General features: G+C 40.4%; 1 protein-coding gene across 1 annotated transcript in view; it reads right to left on the bottom strand.

Moving 5' to 3' along the window:
• dph6 (diphthamine biosynthesis 6) overlaps positions 1 to 5,843 on the bottom strand; it is a 53,638-nt gene extending 47,795 nt beyond the window's left edge. Inside the window, exons 1-3 of the mRNA XM_070842756.1 lie at positions 5,764 to 5,843; positions 5,243 to 5,334; positions 4,358 to 4,542 (exon numbers count right to left, since the gene is read on the bottom strand). Of these exons, the coding sequence (XP_070698857.1) occupies positions 4,358 to 4,542; positions 5,243 to 5,334; positions 5,764 to 5,819 (333 nt within the window). The 5' untranslated portion in view covers positions 5,820 to 5,843. The remainder of the gene's footprint in view (positions 1 to 4,357; positions 4,543 to 5,242; positions 5,335 to 5,763) is intronic.
• Between the last annotated feature and the right edge of the window lie 17,662 nt (positions 5,844 to 23,505).

Here is a 23,505-nt window from a genome sequence, read left to right as displayed (position 1 = left end):
AATGAGCTTAAATGTCTTTGTCTTTATTCATCAACTCAAAGGTTGCAAAGTTACTGCAAGAGTCACTCTTTTAACACAATATCTATTACTATATCAAGTGACTGAAGCTATGGTTGCATCTTCACAAAGCTCACTGACATTGGCTCCCCATAGAATGTGCTACTTACAAGGTGCAGCATCTTCGTTTTGCTCAATCTGCTGAAAAGCATTTCAAAAATACAACATATCTTGCAAAAATGGAAATAAAAAAGAAGTACTGGAAAAAATAACAGATATGATAATGGCTACATAAAAACATCAACTTGTGTGCAACATCAAGTAGTTTGTAGTTGGGTTCAGCAGAGAAAAAAAAGAGTGTAAATGGATGAGAACAGTAAGAACACCTCTTTCAACCATAGAGTGTTGAAAGAAGGCAAAATGGGGCAAAAAAAAGAGAGGTGTGTCAGGAGAACAGAGATAGACCTGTTATCATGTAACAGAGGCCCAATTTGACCTGACCTTGAACACACAAGCGTGCACGCACACACACACACACACACAACCAAGCAGGGTCACGGGGCATAAAGAGCCACTGTGTCAGGTCACAGAGCACAGAGAGAAGGATAAAGGACTTGAGAGATGTGATATGACTAATATGAGGGGTTTTGCAGGCCTTCAGGGGGACTGGCGTTACAGCCAGGGGTGACTGACACTGCTGATCTGTATCACACATCAGAGCAGATCATAGCAGAGGAGAGCAGACCAACCACACACATCAAATGTGGACACACAACCTACGAAATCCAATATCAAAATCCACACTAACATGGATATTTGGACACGAAAAATAGCAAGTACTTAAATTACACACTACAAATGAAAGTGCTTTATACTTCCACAGTTATCTTTTACATAATGTTTATATTCTAGCTTGTCTTTGAAGCTTAGCAGAGGACACAAGGATGTCATCCACAAGTGAACGATCCCCCCTGCCGCTGACAAAACTGTTATTTCTCCCCCTCAAAGAGCGGGTTCAAAGATCAGCACCTAGCAGGATGGGATGGGGTACGCTGTGGCTTGCATGTCTATCAGGTTACGCACTTCAAAGACACACTGCCATACACAGCCAGTGATGAGAGCAAAGAGGCCAACGATAGGGCCGCATTGTCAGTCTGCCATTATCACTACTGCCAGGGGATGGACGGCTCATTTTTTCCTATCATAATTGAGCTTTTTTTTCTCTATCAACAATGGTTCTGAAGAATATGATCTCTTCTTTTGAATCTTTTGAATGGCTCCAAACTCTCTGAGAGGCCAAAGTGTAGAGAGTCCCTTTGGTTTGTCAGCTTCTGGGAATGATCCGTAGATGGCACTGTTGGCTAATGCTACGGGTCTGTTACCAGCACAGCAAAGGAGTAGGAGGGAAGAATATCCACTTAAAACTCATCAACTCCGGATCTTAGAAAAAAAAATTCTTTCATCTATGCTCAAGTGTCATTTGCCAAATATAATCTTGTAACTTCTAATTAATTCAAACCGCTAGAAAGAATCTTTCAAAATATCACACTTTCCAAACAGAACACATCTTTTTTTTATGCTAAAACTGTTCTTTTCTAGTAAGGGTGATTTAACAGCTCATTATCAAAAGAAATGTTTTTTTCTCTTTCTTCCCCCTCTATCATTTCCTTCACCAATCAACAACACCACAAACTTTATGCTAAAAAAAACACTTTTTGCTCAGTAAACCAGGCATTTGTGTTGGGCATAAATGAATGTGACCATAATCCTTGACTTTTAAAGAGATTTGAGACACTCTGACAAAATTGTGTGTGTTTCTAAATACAGGGGATGCAATGATTTGCATTAGTTTCACTACATGTACAAGTACAAATCGTACAAGTTGAAAAATCCACCAATTAGTGAGAACGCCAAAAAAACAGCTTCACAGAGCGGTAACTTGAAATCTGAGAAAAGAAAGTTGTGTTCCTATGGTTGACATCACTCAGTGAGAAAGAGAGGAAGCCTGTTGTTTATGGTGCAGGTCTGCTGATGATGGTGAGAGGGGCAAACGGGTAGATGACTGGAGGTCTGCTAGCCCATGATGGCCCCATGGGAGTCCAACTGCCCTGATCTATGGCCTGTCTGACTGGTGAGGTCAAACCAGGGAAGCCCTGAAAATGGGAAATTAGCAGCCCTTTGCAATTAGAGCCCTGGCCACAGGCAGAGGTGGTTTATTGCATCATGAACCAGTGAGATGTCCACTATTTGACTGTTAATACTTGCAAGAGCCTAAAAACCAGAAATCGGACTGTGTGGACGTGTTTGTACTCCCAAGAAACACACAAACAAGAGCTTTCTCATGTAGCTGCACGTGTAAACCCTGCGATTTATACAGAAGACGACAAAGAAAGTCAGGCAGAGGGCGCGAAATGCCCTGAGGCAAGCTGACTGGCCCTTGCCACCCAGGCAGTGTGCGGACTTGCAGGGGCCCTGGAGCAGCCCTCAGCTCCGGATGAACACGTCTCCTCACAGACCAACAGGAAGAACCAAACACCCCCCCCCCCTCTCTCATTTACACCATGTCAAGCCAGCTCCAATCTCAACAACAAACTCCTATCCACCATCCCATAAGAGGCTCTTAAATTTTGATGCTGCAAGCTAAAATGAGAGGTTGTGTAGGGGTGCAGAGGGGAAAAAGTGCAAAACAGGATCAATCCCACACCCTGTTTGTGCTGACAGCAGGGAGACCTTTTGCTGCTGTTGAAGTGTATGTCCAGGTAGCTTCCTCGTGGCTGCAGGCGGTCAGGTAGGCACGCAGTGCCAGCGGTGTGTTAAACACACATGCAGTTGTCTCAAACCTGTCAGTCAGCCACCCTGCACCACTTCAGACCACCGAGGTCTCATACATAATTTGGCATCAAATGAATATTTTCACAACGTCCTGGCAAAAGTGGTATTTGATGAAATATTAATTTGGTGATTAATTTTTGCATCTGATCTTCTGTCAAGTGAGATAAAAAAAGAATGAAATTTTTCCTGTGAAGCCAGTTGTTGAAGGGCACATCACTCCAACTTCACTCATAAAACTTTGATTAACTGATACAACAGGCACACAATTTTTCCAGAGCAAGATTAAAAAAAACGTGCTCCACTTAGAGAGTGAAATCAAGACATACTAAATAAGAAAGACTAACAGCGCTAACATGGCTTTTTACTCTCCTGAGCAGCTCGGGCGCACTTTACAATAGGTGCTAAGCATTGTCAGTGTTCAGCAGGCCAGATGAAGCTAGACAAGCAGGGTCTCTTTGAGATGGTGCTGATGGGCTACTAAGTGACTCTGAATCCACAAAGAATAACCTGTAAAACATCTCAACAGTGTGACATATGTCATGAACCTTAGCCGAGATGAGAAGTTTAGTAGTGCTCTGAGAGCGTGTTCACTAAAAAGCAGTCAAGCATATGTCAGTGGTGGCAAGGAGTCAAAACGATAACTACTTTCAACTACTTTAAACTTATTGAAGCATTGCAATGGTGAGTTCACATAATTGTGATGAATTAAAACACTATTCAGAGTAAGATTCACTCTCTATTGCATGCATGTATGAAGTTTCTTAGCTCACATGTGGAAATAAAATTAGGATTTTTATTTGATCCAAATTTATGGATGCTTTCGTAATTAATGTAATTTTTTTCATTCTGCTATGGGTTTTTCAAATATGTTCAACCACACACTTGACATAGAAAACATAAAAAGCATATAAAATAACATAAAAACGAAAAAGGAGGTCTTCCAGAAATAGAGTCCAAATAAATCTAAATTACTGATTGAAGTGATAAATTAAATAATTAATAATAATTAAAATAATTAATGTCAGAACCAAATAGCATGACATATTGCATTTTTTTAACTTAATGTGTGTGTTGTTGAAACAGATTTTTGTTGTCACACAGGGAAGACAATCAAACAAATGGTGGGTGTAGAAAATGGAACATGAGAAAAGAAAGAAAACTGATATTTTTCTGAGGAACTATCAAACCAAACTAAGGCTAAATCACGTATGAAGATTGATTTTCTGCCCTATATGTTCAATATATGGCAGCTTGTACTTCTTTGTACTTCTTCATCTGGAATGATTAGAATGGCAGACAAATACAGTTATACAGTATACGTCGTTATCACTTGTTAGAGATGAAAGAATCCCTTATTATGAAAATAAACTAGTAAAATGTGTGTAAGCATGGAAAATAAGAGGAGTGGGTTCCTCCAATATTAAGGCCTTTTGGTCACAGCAGCATCCACTCTGAAGACCAACACAGTTTTATGGTAATAAAATCCTTCATCTCTCACTAATGGTGGGAGAGAGACAGAGAAGTCTACCTTGACAAGACGCAGCAGCTCGTACAGGTCCTCCACCTCATCCCCCTCTGTCTCAGTGTAGTTTCTGCTGATGTCCAGGCTGGAGCCCTGGATAGTGCGTCTATACAGAGGCAGATCCATGGCTTCAGAGTACAGCTCTATCGCCTGGTGGCCCACTGTCTGGTACATGTAGCTGTCCAACTCATCTGTGGCATGGATAAAAACAAGTTAAATCCAGCGTCTGGTGGTGTGATCATGTGCCTGATAAGCAGTAATAATGAGTAAGTGATGCTGCAATACTTTGGAAACAGTTAAGGCAGAACAATGGCGTTAATGATAATGTACAAACTGACAAACTGTGGCTATAGATTATATCAGAATACAGGGCCATAAATGACCATAAGGACTATGACATTCACAATTTAAACCATTAATTCCACAAACATACACTAATGAGACGGCTGGAACTACTGGCTTGGGACTCTTGAGCTGTTTACAAACTTATTACTGAACATTACTAAAATAAAATAGAGAAACCATGAACCATGAAACATAGTGGGGTTGTAACTATGGATCAATGCGTACGTCTTTACATTAGTTAAGATGGCACCATCACATATTAAGCGTTTATGCTTGAAAATCTAGTTTAAGGATTGAATGATCAAATTTTCTGTCAAGTCAGGTGAAGTCACTTCTATTTATATAGCGTCTAATCCTTGCTGCTTTAAACCATAGCACTTCAGGCAGCATGCTGCACACACTCCTGTGGAATTTACAATACATAAAGTTCTGCAGCACTTTGATTGTGTACAGCAGTTCTTGGTCCGCAAAAGTGCAGCTGGCTGACCCATATTGCCCAGCTTGCCCCTGTAGATCACATAAACCCCAGCAGCAGATCTTCCTCACCTGTGTTAGCAGGACGGAGGTTGGCCAGAGCTGCGATCCGGTGCCCAGCAGCAACACACTGCATCATGTTGTAGCAGCTGTCTTTGCCCCCACTGGAACATAACATGAGGAATAGGAACAGAAGTAAAGGTGTGTTTGAGTCATTAAGATGCAGACCCATACATTATCAGGAGAATGCGATTAGTAATGTGGAAATGTGATGCAGCAGCATTAATATTCAATGATGAAAAACCTGTTATTTGGCTGTACTTAGTATACTGAGGATGTCTTCACCATACCAGAGCATATCAGTTAACTTACTGGTACTTGTACTGGTTTTCAACACCCTTATAGTGCATGACATGGCTTTCTATGAATGACATGGCTTTCTGTGGTTTTGAACAAAGTCACATGTAGAATATAACACCTTACACCTCACAGAAACAAGATATCTAGCTAGTTATCTAATTATCTACTGCCATACTAACAAAAACATCGGTGATAGAGGAGTGAGACACTCAGAGCAAAAGGAGCGCGGTTACCTTATTAACGCGACCACTTTCATCTTCTTATTTTTTGCTAAGGAGTCTAATGACATCAAATGTTTTGGCTGTAATGGGGCACAATGTGATCTATCTATGCTTAGCAACCGGTGCGTGTACACAGCAACATGTGAGAGGCAGACTTCCGGGTTGTTAAAGGACCCCTCTATACCAAGTTGCCCTCCAATATGCCTGATAGAAAAGAAAGCTTCTCTCTCTCTCTCTCTCTCTCTCTCTCTCTCTCTCTCCCTCCCTCCCTATCAAATTACTGCCATGACAATAATTAAGTACAGTATTAACACGTTTTCCGAAGTTAATAATTTAAGTATGATAATCAAAAAATTGTTTACAAATAAAACGGGAATTCATGATCACATTACTATGGCAACTTTATATTGAAAGACACAAAATTTGGGTCATATACTAAATTACAATAAGTAAATTCATGCAAGTAAATACAGTAATAATGTAGTAATGAATAAAGATAAAGTAAATGTAGAAGTAAAATAACATAAATACTTAAAGACGTAGGCCTATATATCTTTCTTATTAACTAACACAACAGCACACAATATGCAGGCAGGCCCAGTGGGCGAATGCGCTTTATTTTCATTTTTGTTTTTACATTGTTAAATTTGAATGAGATGTAAGACATCACATGTGAAATTGCTGCTTTCACATGTAATATTACATGAAACACAATTTACATATAGGCTTAATGAGTTAAATGTGGTACATTTCGTATGTGAAATGTCATATTTTACACGTGAAAATATGAATTTCCCATACAGTTTAATGAGGTCTCAAATTTACCATATTTAAAGCACATTTTTGAAAAAGTGCTATTTAGTATGCTTCTGCTGCATTCTGTACTGAAACATAATCCAAGTAGGTGTGCGCTGTAGCTGTAATACTGACACTGACGCACATCCTCTGCCTCTTGTGTCTCAGGAGAGGACCAAAAGTCCACGCACTGGTATTCACACACAGGTTGCACTTTTTCTCTGAGGGAGCCCTATTTTGCTCAGAGGAAAGCCTTTGATGCTCTTTTTGCTCTCTGTTGTTGTGCCAGAGCAGAATAATTGCACTGCTTTTGTGTGATTCCCTCACCTTCTACCCCTAAGCAGGCTGAAGGCAACTGATTTTGTTTCAGTGTACAAAATTGAGAGAGACGTCTCTTCATCCCATTGCTTTTAACTAGGTTCCCTTTTTTGTTTTTGTTTGGTTTTTGTTTCATTCATCCTGAATATATGGAAAAATCTACAACCTGCAGATAAGCATCATTTGTGAGCTGTTCCACACAGCACAGAGTTCGAACAAGGTACACTTTTTTGATTAATACGTTTTACATAAAGGTGAGCAAAAAATAAAATATGTAATGTTTTCAATTTAGCATATTTTCCTTCATTCCTCATTGCATTTATTTGTTTCCTTCTTTCTTCATTTACAGTACTAACTTATTCTAGTTTGTTTAACATAGACCATTATTCTTTTATTTGTCAATGTGGATACAATAGAAATATAAACTTCCATGAAGAATGATGCTGGACAGGTAATATTCATCCTCAGTTCCTGGGAATATGAACCAAAATATCATACACTCACGACAACAACAAGCATCAATTACAAATAAGTCTGTAAAATGAATATTTCAGAGTGCTGGGAATTTTATTTGACAGGATGAGTGATATAGTTTTCAAAATGTTTCTTTGACATGTTGGTTTGAAAAACAGTCCTGGGCAGAGCAGGACACATTCCCTTGGGACTGGTTGTCCTTCAGTTTTGTAAACTCATTAATATATCACCTATGTTTTCCAATTTTGTGGGTAATACTTTTTAATACAGCTTCACTGCCTCTGGTAATCTCCATTAAAGCCCAGGCCCATAGGATATGACCAATGCAAATTTTGTCACTTATCACTTTTAATTTATGTAGTTTATTACCCAGACAAATAAAGAGGTGTGTTGTTCTGGTTTTATTTGTGGCAGCATTTTGCTGACGTAAAAGAGCGTTTTATGTCCTTATTGTTGGTGCGATGGGGATAAAAAGTGTTGATGGATAGCCCAACTGAGACACAGCCAATGGACGTGAATATGAGACGCATAAATATGAAAGCAAGGCAGCAGGAATCAAATGACACCCTTGGCCTTTTCTTAAAGGAGCATGTGCATATGACAGGTGATTTACACAGACACACAAACTAATTTTTGTTGCACAAGGACACAAAAACTTTGGGTGTAATGAGAAACTAAGGCCTCAAATCACAAGACGATAAATTGAGTGTCAGAACAGGCCAGCCAAGGTTACATGCTGACTGGCCAGAATACAAACACACATGCACACTTGTGGTCTTTTCAGCAACATGACAAAGCAAGTACATGTGCTGCAGTAACACAGGGCGACATATATACTTCACAGTAGGACTGCTTCGTAGGAGTAGAGGATTGTGGGTATTCGTTTATGGTAATGTGTCAACAATAAGAGCTCAAAGTTTCTAGTTCCTTAATGATAAAAATGTTTTTTTTCTTTTTATTGATTTGACACATTGATTAAACACAATTTGAAGAAATCTTTGTTTTAAAATGTTGTTTGGTTTGACTGTGTAATGGAATAGGTGATGAAAAAATCACAATAAATATTACATTTAATTACAACAGTACCTATACTGCCAAAAAAAGGCTCAAGGGACAGTTTGTCAAGTGGGTGTGTTAGTCTTACTGCTTGATACTGTGTATTACTCTACTGTAATGCAGAGATGTTGACCATTTTATAAGATTTAGAGCTTTTTCATGTCAAGAACAAACTTCATTAAAATGATGATAACTAACTGCAATATAGTTATAGTTCCCTTATAACTTTTATAATGCAATCCTTAATGTAAAAAGGACATATAGTTTTTACTGTATTACTATGTGCATTTTGTACATTTACACATTAAAAAGTGTGGTGATACCATAGTAACTCCAAAAATGGTTTTCTTTTTCTCTTTGGCCACATTTTCAATCTTACACACTTGCAAGCTCAAGCTACAACAATTCTGTATAAATATACTTTATTTCCTATCAAAGAGATACTGACTATTTATGATGCAGACAAAGCAGACAAAGACAAAGATTTTATTTTGTGAGACCAATAGGAATGTGGAACCATAAGGAACATAAAGGAATGCGAGCAGCAAACTTTGTCACAGTAATCCCAATTTCCTCTCATTTAGCTAAACATTAGTAACTGATGTCAAACAGAACTTTCTGCTACAGCTCAAGCCAATGTGCACTTCTAATTCTGACTTAATGTGGAACACAAATTGGATTTGATTTTTACTGTAATTTGGATTTAAGTTTCAACTAAGCCACAAACATGAAGCAGAAGACACAGATGAGATGACGCAGTGCCAAATTAAGCTGTTTGCCTGGAAAATCTGGTAGTCCAATTCCTGGACTTTTTCCCTGGACCTTAGAGCATGAATCAACATCTACCCAAATGTCAGAGGTTTATGTTAAAAATGTTAACTTCTTTCGCTACAGAGTAGTGAGCAAAACAGAAAACTCACCCTAATTATAGATGATGTTCAATGAAGGTTGATGACAGCAAAAAAAATAGTGATACATTTGCACTCCAGTGAGCAACGGTTGAAAGCAGCCTTGTGCATTCTTAACTCTACTCCACTCTGGGGTTGCCTCCATCGGGGCTCATTTTCCAAAGAACTATCAACATAATGATACCTCTTTAGGGCCTAACCACATCCAAATCAGTTAGTAAACAACCCAAACGGGGATCAGTACACATTTTTACAGACAATTAACTGTTATCACGAGGGGCCCAAATGGATTAGCAGGCTCATTAATGTCTGAGGCTAATCGGTCCTTGATTGGAAATGTGAGAGAATGTGAAATAAAGTCGTGGTTTGATCCAAATTGTGTTTGATCATGGCACCATCCTTAACAACAGCCCCAGTCTGCAAACAGTAATTGTTTTTTTTTCTCTAAATCCTTCTATGAAAGTCTGGCTTTTACCCTCCTTCCATTTGGCTTCTAAACTACAAGAGGCATTAAAATGGATGAAAAATGTTTTGCCTCATAAGCCGCTGCTCTTTTGTGAAAGCCCTGAGATCATTTTGCTAATAACTATTATTTGGTCGTCAAAATAATAAATATCTTTGCCCAGAAAAGTGCCTTTCAGAGCCATTTCAAAGTGGTGCTGATTCAGTGCTACTTGTTTTTATGTCTCATATTTTGATCCAAGCTGAATTGATTTGGTGTCAGTGCTGAAAGTGGGCTGGTAATCACCGGCACTTCTACATTTTATTCTTTGGTGTACTGTGACTTTTTTTGGCATCAGCACTTCTCAGAAGCTGCCGGTATTCTTTCCTACCCTCTCGATATCAGGTAGTCTGGGCAATTCATAATGGCCCAGAATAAACTGCATTACCCAAGGGTCACTATGAGATGCTCACCTGTTCACACTCTCAGTTGCCTGCTTTTCTCTGTTTGCGGCTATCCTAAGTAATGTTACATTAACCTCACAATAATGTGGGCCTGGCTCGAAAAGAGCACAAAGATGACACAAACACAGTCAGACCGTGATACAACAGAGCATCAAAAGTCAAATTCTATCCAACCAGTTGTGAATGCAGGCGGCGAGCAGCAAGCTAACATTAGCATTATTATATATTGTTAATTCATTAGTGAATATGATATTAGCAATATCTCCTAGTATCTTTTATTTACTGTAGAGATTAATTTTTAACGATTTCCCTACACTTTCACATTTTTTCCACTTCAAGCACTGTTTGGTGCCCATTTAATTGAGGATGTTACAATATTTCCCATCTCTATGATATGATGATGGTGGAAAATTAAAAGATTAAAAACATAAAATAAACTACCTCAAAACAATTAAATTTCTGCTTAAGTGTTTTTATTTTTGTTTAGAATAATTTTATAGCAACAAAATGCATTTTGAGGCCAAAATCCAAGCAATTACAGAAATGTGGTCTTATTATGTGCATGTCCAATGCTAACATGGTGAACATTTGCAGGCCAAGTTCAACATGGGAATGTCATAAGTTTTGACAAACTGATTTTTATTTTAAGGTGGTGCTAAATGAAAAGTCAGGATATGACCAAAGTTAGTACAATTTATCCTGAGAAGGATATGAATGTGTGTTGCAAATTTTATTGTCATCTATCCCATAGTTAGCAAAACCTACAAAATGTCTTGGCAAAACATTTTCATGGCAGTACATCCAATATTCACTAGATATTTCAACTTGGATCAAAGTGGTGGACAAACTGATTGACCGACCCACAGTCATACAGACCAACTGGCCAACACTGCCATCCTCAGAGCCACACAGCTAGCATGACTAAAAACTAAGCAACAGTGTACCTGAGAGTGATACATATTTCTAAAGTAATAGTTTGTTTGCATTCAAATCAAATATCGCAAGTACGTCAAATCATGTATTGAGTAGCATTGACTTACTGTACTGGTAAACCTCTACATTTAATAGCCTCTGATCTGGAGATACAAAAATATACAACATACTCAAGTGAGAGTCTCAAAGAGCATTTTTGCATGAATAAGGATTTTCAAAATGTGTAAAAAAAAAAAAATCCCTTTGACATATCCAGTACAGCATGCAAAGAAACTTTCCGACACACAAACCGGCCAACCATCCTTAAGTACAAAAGCAATTTCCCGAATATTTCTCCTTGATTTGGAGTTGTCTTGCACTACTTTTGGTATCCTAGAATCAAATTATGGCTTCAGTGGTTGAGTCCTGTGAAGCTCCAGCCAAAGGATGTGGTCCATTAAAGTACACCACCATTCCACTAATTATGAAGCAGCCAAAGCAAACTGCACGCAGTGCTATCACCTGACCCTCCTGCCAAACACTGTTCTATACACAGGATTTTTAGTCTAATGTTTTACAGAGACACTCTCCTCCTGGTTATCCAAACCATTGAACATTTAGCCTTGCAATGCAATCCAAACCCTATAATAAAAACTATAAATGAAAACCTCACATATACCTATCTCTATAGTCAAACCATCATTACAGGAGTACTAGCATTACATTTCTTAAATGAAATCCTCAGAATTATATAGTTATTAACATATTTGTGTTGAAATAATTTCTAGATAAAACAAACCATATAGATGATGACCATTTCCATGCATGTTCATGCCATCTTCGCATCTATGTGCAATAAATGGATAAAGGATATGCTGATAATGATTGGTAAATAAATATTGTAACTGAGCTAAGTATAACAATGGCCAGCGTTGGTGAAAATACTTTTTAATCTGTAAATTGTCTGGTGGGATGCTGTAATTAGCTCGCCTGCTCTCTGATATACAATCCTCGGACAGTTTCTCCCTCAGCCGACAAACACAATCCCAATCCAGGAAATAGCCTGCAATCAGAATATTGGAGTTGACATCAGAGGTAGCCACAGAGGCGATTCCCACACACCCCTCCCATAGCTTCAAAGGTCTTCCTGGGCCTGTTATGGGTTTCCCTCGTGATGAAGTGTGACACTCCACAAACACAAAAGCCCCAACCCTCTCGTGGGTCCGCTTTGCTTTTCTTGGATCACTCCAGTCTGACCAGTGCCAAGTCAACTTGGCGGTTGTCAAAACGGGCCCCATATCTCTGAAGAGTGTGTGTGTGTGTGTGTGTGTGTGTGTGTGGTGTGGTGTGTATGCGTGTGGTAATGTGTTGGGCCTGTGTAGATAGCTTGTTGAAGTCGCAGGAGCCTGTCTGCGTGTGAGTGCTGTCTGTGTGTGGGTATGTGTGTTTGTTTCCACCTTGGAATGATATAATGTGCACCCATAATCAAAGCCACCACCTGGTTGTCTGTGGGAATTGCTGGTTTGCCAAAACCCTCCGCATATTTGTCTCTGAAGACAAATGATTTAGTAATGTTATTTTTTTTTTCCTTCCATTTGAAGATCTAACATGATCATCACCACAACGTTTGTCCTACAGACAAAGTATTGATGCTGTACATTTAAGTTTTTCCTTTAATTTTAACATTAATGACATCTTCTTCTTGTCAGTTGTATCCATCTTTTCCTGTTTTTACTCTGCCCCAGCGTTTTCTTTCATCTATCCACCTACCCTCTTCTGCGGTCCTTACTTTTTTTTTTCTTGCAGTAAGACGTCACCTGTGCTGAATAGCTGGCCACAGCTAAGCCAGACCAGCAAACTCCCTGCCAGAACACAGTGAGCTCGGGTCTGCCATTTGTCTTGTGGTTTTTGAGTCAGGGATATTTGTCTAACGTGCTGTCCAATGTCAACACTGGCTCTAAATACCCTCGCTGCTGCACGAAGTGGGCTTCCTTAGGGAGGATAAGGATTAATGCTGGGAGGGAGATGAAATAGAGGGAGAGGAGGGATGAGCACTGAGAATAGGGATTGATCAAGGCAGGTACTGTGTATGCTGATGACAAGCAGAGGAGGAGAGGGATGAGAAGAAAGAAGCATTCAGGACTGGATTTTTAGAGTTATCTTATTCTAACAAGGATCACATTGTATATTAAAATGTTAAATGTTAATGTTTCTATCTACAATATAGACTATATATATATATATATATATATGTGTGCGTGTGTACGTTTCTGCAAACAAAAGTTTTACACGTTACTACTGTGTATTTGTTCTGTCTTCTACAGTTCTAAGTGACAGTGTGTACACAGGGGGTTAACCATTTTAAAGCTGTGACAGGCCTCATGTGAAAGATAGCCTCCGATCATTCAGAACCATTTCTAAACCTGTGACTAACCATAAATAACAAACAAAATCCAAGGCCTCCCACCAGCATTAACATCGGCATTGCCAGATGAGAAACTGTCGGCTAGATAGGAGATGACCTCAAGTTTATGGCCTAAAACCTGTTGATTCTGAACAATTGATTGTCACCCATAAGAGAGAGCCCTCGCCTCTATCAATCCCCCACCACCATCTCAGCAAGAATAAGATGAATTCTAGCAGCGATTCTGCCATGAGAAGCACATCAGTGGCCTCTGCCTTTTCTTTTATGAGGCGAATTCCATACACTGGGCCCAATATTCCTGGTTACTGGAGTCTGGTGATTAAAGTGTATAAAAAAGGGGGCAGCACCACTAAAAGGCAGTGATTTAGTGAGCTGTCACCTCAGTTCAGGCGGGGCAACAAGTTCAAGTCCCCGCAGGAGGGTTGTAATGAAAATGAAACAAGGAACAAGGCGGTGTAAGGGAGGAGAGGTTGGAGGGCTGGAGGGTTGAAGAGTTGTGCAGGGGTTGAAGGTGTGAGTAGGAAGGGGTCATATGGAGGGTGGTGATGATGATGATGATGATGATGATGATAGCGATGCGTGGATTCTCAGCTGTGTGAGTTTGTTGGTGTTGATAAACATCTTCTTTTAGTCCATAATTTACAAACTATGTAGAGAAGTATCAGCCATCATCCAGAGTATGCCACAAGTTTTGCGATTTATTTCCTACCTTGTGGTGAGGTAAAGTTCTATGTTTTGCTTTGGAATAGGGCCTGAAATAAGAATACGAGTACAAGTTTATAATAAATAGATAATGTGAGATTTGTGGTGATAGTCACTTTTTTAATATGCACAAAAAGTGGAAAAATGAGAACCTTCCATTTGACAGGGGCTGGACTATTGCTTAACCAAGTAAATTCCTCCTTGTCAAGAAATAGCCCTGCAGATAACCATCCATAAAAGGCAAATTGTTGTTTATTATCTCTACCAGGCGCAGATCATGTGTTTGGTCGTGTGTGTGCATGTGTGTGTATCTGCCTGTCAGCAGCTAATCAGGCAAACTTCTCTACCAATCAGCCTAATAGTTTTTGTGCATATTTATGCCAGCATGCTGAACAACTGCTTGTGGTTGGGGTGATTCACAATTTTTGAATTCACTTCTCTTAACCGACTGGTAGGGGAAACAAGTCATCAACAACTGCTTCAGTTCGAAATGCCACGGCGAAAAGCATTTAAGGCAATAGACTATGCTGAAAATAAGCCTTACCTGGTCTGTTGCAGGCCACATTTTGGTGCTGACAGCCATCATTTTTTTGAACTAGAGCATCTACAGCTTAATTTCATACCCAATATGTTATGATCCACTATGCACAAGACATGAATAAATCCCCATCTCTGTTATCTTTGCCGCCCTCTTGACTGTAAGTCAGCCGGTGTCAACAGCTGTTGTGATGAAGCCTGTTCCCCCATCAGATAGGGTTTCACATAGTGCATTAGGTTATGGTTGGGCGTAGACTTGGGCGTTACACTTTGGTTTTTGTACTGATTAAACAAACTAAATGTGTCAATAAGTGAGCTTTAGAAGCACTGTAAGGTAGATGTTTTAAAATTTTGATGGATATGGGTTATCTTTTTACCCCTTTCTCCACTCATAATGCCAAGCTTACCAGCTGCTGGCTAAAGCTGGCTTCAGGTACATATTCAGTGTAGAGGCATCAAAGTGATATTGATCTTCTCATCTAGTTTCCGGCAAGAAAACAAATATGTGTATTTCTGAAAATGTTGTTTTAAATAATCTCAACATGTGTTAACAGCTACTGTGTGAGAGTATTCATGTGAAGGGGTTAACTCCCGATGTCCTAGACTGAAAAGGAGGAATTACTGAGTCCCTGACCCTCCACTTACCTCGTTCTGACCTTGTAAAAACCCTGACCCCATCATTTCCACCCTTACAGGATTCATCTGCTGGCTGGACTGCCTGGCTCTCATCTGTGGGAGAGGGGTCTGATGCCTTCAAGTACCAGCCAGCTATAAAAGACACATCCTGATGGGCCTTCCTCTGTTGTGTTTAATAGCTGAGCCCCCCCCTCCCTCCCACCCCCATCCTGACCTCCACCACCACACCCACCCTCAGTCTCTGCGCTGGCCCTTGGCTAACCCCTCATATTCAGGGTTCAGGGTCAGGGCAGCAGACTCCCAGCCAATTGGGCCGTTGCCCAGAGGAGCTGATGCAGCCGTGAGCAGCAGGAGAGACGTAAGAGACCCAGGGACCCCTCTGATGTTCCCGAGAGTTTCCAAAGAGGGAGAGGCTGCGGTGTGTTTACAACATCTTTAATTTAGGGAGGGAAGGCTCGACACAGAGGCTTACACAGAGTGTGACGAAAGAGCGGTACACTGTATAAATAAGTGTCACATAAAAGGAAGTATGTGATTCTTTCACTACAGTTAAACAGCTAAATAAAGACAGATAAAAGAATGACATGCACATAAATGCTTTCTTTGATGCAGACCAGGGAAACAGAGGTTACTTTTCTTTGTTACTGGCCAGTTGGGGAGACAATAATGCAAAGAGAGAGATAAAGACAAAAAAACAAGATGAGCAAAAAAAGAGACAGTGCATATAGAAAAACAAAAAAACATTAGCACTAGTTGTGACTTGTGGAGTGTTTTACAGAAAGCATCTAAATTAGGGTACATTCTTTCTGTAAATTTGAATGCTAGGCTAATTCCATGGAGGCCCGGGAATGCTCTCTGCTGCCCATTTCTACTTAAGGAAGTCTCTTCCGGCCTTGAGAACACTGTTTTAAGAGTCTGGTATCTGCTGCTTCCTGCTACAGGACAAAGAGAACAGCAACTTGCAAACAGACTCATCTAGCATTTTTAGATGACTTGCGTGTGAATCTTTGACATTAGGAATTTATATCTGGACTTCTGTTGTTTCCTGCGGATATGAAATACAGTTAAGCTGTTGTTTCTTCTTCTAGCCCACTTATTTCCTAAGCAACTATGATTGCAGAGTGGACCAACACAATGGATATAACTCTGTTAAATATTGTATTTCACCGCAGAGACAATGACGATACAAACAATGACACCCAAAAAGCCTACTTCCTGAAATGGTTTCTTTGGAATAACAAATGTCGGCTGCTTATAGCTCTCTGATGGCTTCATTTTTCAGTCGGTATAACTTGCTAATTTTTACTGCTCAATGTCCTCCACTCAGCCTGTGTCACTAAGTCATAAGCATGCTGCTCCTGGCTGATATATGGGTCTGCACGATGATGTCAGCGAAAAACACTTTCAATAATTGCTATGATTAATATGCTCAACCTTCCAACACCTTCCCTTCTCCATCCTGCCACATATCTCCAGCGAGGTTCATCTATCAGTCTGCTCTCAAACTGTTTAAGTCCTCCGAGTGATGCATGGCACACTGCCAACCCTGTGTTCCAATGCAAACTATTTACATTCATTCAAATTATGAGTCAATGAGCCTCCAGTGCATAAAATTACCATGAGTTAAAGAGGTAGACCAGAGTATGTGCTATTTAATTGTTTCAACTTCATTGTGCAACAAAAGGGAATTTTCCCTGTGTGAGCTGATGTGATGACATCAAAACTTCTTTTTGTCCTCACCATTAATCAAGTAAATGAATGTGAATGTACAGAGAGAAGAGTGTTTATCCACATGTACCCTGACCATGTACATGTACATGTTCATGTTGTCTTACAGCTGACTGCACCGGCTGGAATGCCCATTGAGCTCTCACAGGACGGGTTTCCTCTTGGCCTGCACATTAATTGTTTAAGAGGAAAAAGGTGAAACAGATATCTATAAACAGCGGAGGTCTTCCAGAAAGTCCGGAGAGGCTCAAAGGGCCTGGGACAGTAGCTGACCTGTTATATTCACCATTCACATTGAGGAGTCAGGTCTGCCATATTCTGTCTAGTGGCGTCAGAAAAAATAAACTCTGACTTCCTCAGTGTTGATGGACAAATTTATACTCCTGGGAAACACTTCTCATACATACTGGCTTTGAACAAGTCAGGCTGTACAGAGCATGTATACAGTAAACACTAATAGAGCAGATAATATAGAAGATTATTGTGACCCCACTAAATAGCCAAATCAATGCTTCAAGTAACATTTAGCAAATAAAACCTGCTGTACTCTCCTGGGGCAAAACAGCATTAGTAAGAGGACAAGGAAGAAGACTTGTATTAAAAAGCCCAACCATTTCACAGATATTGGTACAATTTGCTGATACTTCAAAACAGCCCTATATCAAAAAATCTCTTTAAATTTTGTGTTGTGTGTTTATAGCCAGTTATATACAGAGTTTGTACAACCACAACCTACACTTTGTGCATGCAGTTTTAGGGCAAGTATAGTGTATATCATCTAAATGGTACAAGGTAATAAACTACAGTGTACATAATATATAATACAATGTATGAAAGTGTTGTGATAATGCATGAACCACCACCACCACATGGATATGTGTATACATTTTGAACATTATGAGATATGAGACAACATGTCTCATATTATTTAATGAAGTGGGAGAGGTACAAATTTCCACAGCAATGTGATCATCATAAAGTGACTTTATACTTTACACCAATGAACAAGTATTTGCACAATATGTAAGTAATTTGTTTTGTCTGTCATGTCTATCTATCTATTGCACTGTACTGGTTCATGCAGCACTTCATTGTCTTTGTGTATCCCAAAAGTGCTGATCATAAAAAAGAGTGATGGTCATTGCTGGGAATATGCCTGCTCCCTGTATGAATGAGATCTTTAGACAGTGATGTTCAGTGTAACAAATTGATAGGAGTCAATTAAGCATCTATTATTAACCTCCTATGGTTCACTGTCAATTATCTGTCCCATTAACTCTGTAATACTGTACGCAGTATGTGTTTAACAGTGAGAAGATCCAGCATGGCTCATATCTAATCTGCACTTATGAAAAAAGAGCCAGAAATGATGACTTTTAATGTCAATTCAATTTAATTAGATTTAATGAAATGGTTAAGGTCATTTATACCTCCATTCCTTGGCTCTAAGATGATTTATAGTAATAATAAGGTACGCTTATATAGATTAGTCATAAATTCCCCACACTTGTTCTACAGTCTTAAAGTCACGGCACAAAGATGTTTTTTTCTGCAATAATTACCATATTAAAGATAATATTACTGTCTGCTTCAGAGATGGTAGGGAATTACTTATATCTATTTAAAGGCATGGGAACATTTGGAGAAAGACATTTCTTAAAAATAGATGATCTTTTGCTCTAAAGAAAATGACACATGCTGAAAAGCACCACAGAAAAGATAATCGCCACCACATGGAAATAATGCACATTTATCACATATGGTGGGTGCAAAAATGCCCAACAATTTCTTCCATGTCGCTTCCATGTCTGTGTTACGTGATGCTAGTTCCTGCTGTGTCCCTCTTGATGTTCATCAGCAAACCACTGCGCTTGTAACAGGAAATCATTCTGCTGCTGCAATGACTGGGCCCTATTTACACAAACTCCCCCAAAACACTTAAGACAGGATATTTGATTGTGAGAAGTCTTTTCCATGTTGTTTTCCCAGAGCAGGCCGTCACCCTGGGTTAAGCCCAAAACACATGAAAAACACAACTCACGGCACTGCTTACATGATACAAAATATATTAAAGACCTGCTAGTCATTAGAGACTTGGGTTGCCATGTTCCAGAGAACTGATACGGTCAGAGTTTGTTTGATGCCATTGTTTTTGTCTACAATGACTGAGTCAGTCATGCGTTATACCTACTGTGTTGAGACACAGCAAATGAGCTCAGGAAACAGATCACACTGTAAACTATTTGCAGCAGTTGGAATACAGCACCAAACACAATGACATTCATGGAGCATATTATGTGAAAATTCAATTCTTCTGAGAGTTGGGAAGGAAACCATTCTAACCACAGAAATTCCAAATACCAGCTGGCTTGTTGCTGACATGAAAAACTGGGCTGCCAAGCCAGACATGCTGTCATCTGACCCCAGTGAATGGACTGCAACAGCATACACTCGTGTCTTGAGTATGTATCTGGACATCCTCTCAGTGTGAACAGACCAGCGATGTCCCAGTGGCAGAGTCCCTACCAGCCATTTTTGCTAATGGCTCTTCCCTGAGAGATTTATGATCCAGAGACACAGGACAATTAGAGAAAGGGAAACACAAAAGCCTGGAGCTTTCTGGAGAAAGATTTATGGTTTACAGAGGTGCTATTTTTGAAATTGAAAGTCTGATTAGAAAGTGTTGATGGTCTGATCGTGTAGAGGACTCTGTTACATGCACAATGTCAGGCTCATTCAGGTACCACTTAGCTAGTGGCCTACATTCTACATACTCTCAGTGTCTATGATCCTGTGCTGTGACTGACATGTCCTTTTTGTTTGTTCACTGTTGTGTGTCTACCATTAACACAGGCAGATGTAATAAATGAGTAACAATGAGATATACTGTATGACATGATGGTAGAGTTTGCGCAGTATAGAGTTACTTACTACCCCCACCACCACTGCCAACACCTCTCCACTCAGGAAGTGAAACAGGAAACACTTGTAGTTCTGTTCCAAGTAACACAGAGAAAGGATATAAGACTGCATGATAGGGAGAGAGAGTTAAGGCCCTTTCAGACACAATGTGACAACAGCACCACTGTGCTCTGAAAACCATTATTTCCAATGGGTTAAGCCATGCCGCAACAGATTTTTGTTGAAGTGAGCAAAGCGCTTCACTAGTTTCACTAGGTTCACTAAGTTTACTAGGTTTGATAGGTTGAACTTTGGGCACAGTGCTGCGCACTGTATGCTGAACCCAGTAAGTTCAAATCATGTGTCTGAAAGGGTCATTACTGAGGTGAAGATGAGAGAAGATGAAAATGCTTATTATACATATTAACTGTTAATAGAAATGCAATCATGTGGCCACCCATGTTGTGCCTTCCATTGCTATGCAGATGACACCCACCTATATTTATCATTGAAACTCAACAATATTTGTATGACATAAAGTCATTATTACAGAGCCATTTAGATGATGAGCAGGTCAGCTTATCTGAAAACTTTCTGTGGTTAAATGCACTCATGGATTCATGATAAATTCTACAGTAAGTTGTGTCCTTCAGCAGTTACCAGCAAGACTGTATCTAAAAACTAATTGTCATTTCAGATCCCAGCTTCAACTTCAACTAAAGAACAGAGTAAGATTTAGGTCTGTGACTCAGGGAAAATCACATACTTTTATAATATCTTGTTTAGAGTAATGTGTTATATTCCTGCTTCAGCTCCACAATGTGCAACATAGAAAATTTCCAGATGACATCTATTATGCTGTCTGGCAACACACAAGTCCTTGTTTTATTGAAACACCACTGCCTTTTAGGGCCTTTGCTCATCAGCCAGATTTGAAGTCTGTGGCAAAGATTTTACTGCGAAACCCCCAACGTTTTGTGAGGAGTTGAGACTATTAGGATCACTGTCATCCTTTAAAATTACTTCTTAAAATGTATATGTATAAATAAATCTTAACATTACTAACCTGTATTTGTTGGATCTTTTATACACCATCAATCACAAACAAGAATTATACAGATTCCTGTAATGACACTAAATTCTACACACTGTCTTCCTGTCTGTGCACAACATATTGCTCAGTGATTGTGTTCTCTGATTGTCCGTGTTTAATGGCAGGCTCCATCTGCCAGCGCTATGTGTCTGCAGGCTAGCGGCCCACGGCGCCCCACATTAGGGCCTGTTGGCACAGGCCCCAGGCGCATTCCGCTTCTGGAAGTGTGATTATTGAGGCCTGATTACAATGTCTGCAACCACGATAACAAACCAACCCTCACTGAGTGCTTGGCAATCTCATTGCTAAACAAAACGGCTGGAGAATTAATGACGCTTCGAACTCGGACAGGTTTTTTAGTGCTGATAATCTGGATCCAGGGTAATTTTCAGCAATTGGTGGCATATGGTTTGGTTTTACACTCAGTGTCCAGCAACAGATATGAAATCTGTTGGACTGGAAGTGATATGGCACCACATAAACAGATCCATTCAAGATCATTTAGAGTGGATAAACAAAAAATAAAGAAAAAAAAACACAAATGAACAAAAGGTCAATAAGAAAAGTGATTTGGCAGGAAAATAAATGAATTGAAAAAGCGAAAATGAAGGAAAATGTAAAAAAAAAAAGGAGCTTACAAAATCAAACAGTCGTCAAAACAGCAGTTCAGCTGTCTGGTTTGAGTTTTCCACAGGATGTCCGTGGGGTGGCTAAAGCATGTCGCTGTGGAGACAGAACCAGAGAACAGAGAGCATGCTGCTTAGTGTTTGACACACACCTGAAAGCCCCCATGTTCTCTTTCTGTAGAAGTGCCTGTGGTGGTCTCCAACTGCCAGCTTGTTTTTGAGGGGTACTCATTGCCTCATCCCTGCCTCCAGGCAAAACTCCATCCCTATCCCTACCTCCTCTCTTTTCCTCTTTTTCCATTCTCCTCCCCACACTCATCAACTACCTCTTTTGCTCAATCTACTCTCACTCTTTCTCTTCTTCTCTCTGTTTCTCCATCTCTCCGTCCCCTCAGGGCAGCAGGTTCGGGTAGAAGTCTACTGCGGCGATCAGAGCAGATAACCTGTATTCTGGACAGGCGTGCCACATGGGGCCACACCTTGCCCGAGGATAGGTCCATCCATGCTGGGGGCAACAGAGGCACAGGGGCCAGGGGGCTAAGGCCGGGGGCTAGGTCTAGAGTCAGGGCTTGGAGCATGAACTGCAGCAGGAGCAGGAGGGAAATGGGCTGGATGCTGGGACAGCAGCTGCAAGCAGGCGGAAGGGGGCGCACGGAGGGGTAAGGGGCAGAGATATGGAGCCAGGAAGGTCAGGGCCAGTGACAGGGGTCTGCATGGTCCAGCTGAGGCTCTACTGATCCATGGTTGACTGGAGCTGACAGGTGAGAGAACAGCAACACCCCTAATGATGGCAGCCAAGGTAGGGGGTTGGAGGAGATGTTGGTGTAGGTTGGCGTGTGCTTTTGCACTGTTTGATCGGATGGTAGAGAGGTAAGTGAAAAGGAGGGGCAGAATTTAAAGGTGGACACAAACTGTGGAGAGAGATGGAATCAACCGTTAGAGCCTGCTGCTGGTAAAGCTTTTGTTTATACTGATGTTTCATATCAAAGATCAGTTGGAGGCTTCAGCTTATTTGTGTCTGCAGTGTCTCTATGGTGCTCCATCCATGTAATTATCTATGTGAAATTCAACTTCACTTGCAAAATTTTTATTTGTGGTATACATGTTGGAAGTCAAGTAGTTCACCCTTTTTTCCATTCACACAATAATAATGCTGTTTTTATTCACTTAGTTGGTTAAACAGTGTGTGACAACAGGCCATGTGTTCTGCCTCCACTGCAGTCTTCAGAATAGGACTTTCGGTCTGTTTAGTAAGAGATCACGAGCTGGAGTAGTTGGTCAGAGGAACTATGGCAAGGTGCTGTGTGTAATCATATTTTTGCATGTGCACACGTCTTTCCGTGTATATATGTGTGTGTTTGTTAGATATGTATGTTTGTATGAGTGTGGCAATTCTCCATCTGCCTGGCTGCCTGTATTGCACTGTGTGTGCTGTCCGGATTCCATCACCAACCATGGGGTTTGGGGAGAGGGGGTCGATTTGAGGAAGGAGCGGTGGTGGTGGGGAGTGCACACAAAAAGTCACCCTGAATCTGCCAGCTGATTAATCAGGGGTGATTCGGCGGCAAGCGCAGCCTACCCGCTCCTTCCTGGCTAGTCCGTGTGTATTTATTTAGAGTAACCCGTGGCCAGTCACGCCTGACCTCAAACCATCAGGAGCAGACACAGTTGCGCCCAAGCATAAACAAAAAATGCGTAATGAAGGTAAGAGGACAGAGGACGGGGTGGTGTGGGGTG

This window comes from Pempheris klunzingeri, chromosome 13 (assembly GCF_042242105.1).
Source record: "Pempheris klunzingeri isolate RE-2024b chromosome 13, fPemKlu1.hap1, whole genome shotgun sequence".
NCBI lineage: Eukaryota > Metazoa > Chordata > Actinopteri > Acropomatiformes > Pempheridae > Pempheris > Pempheris klunzingeri.
The sequence above is the reverse complement of the archived record's forward strand: the minus strand, read 5'-3'. Positions and strand labels throughout refer to the sequence as shown.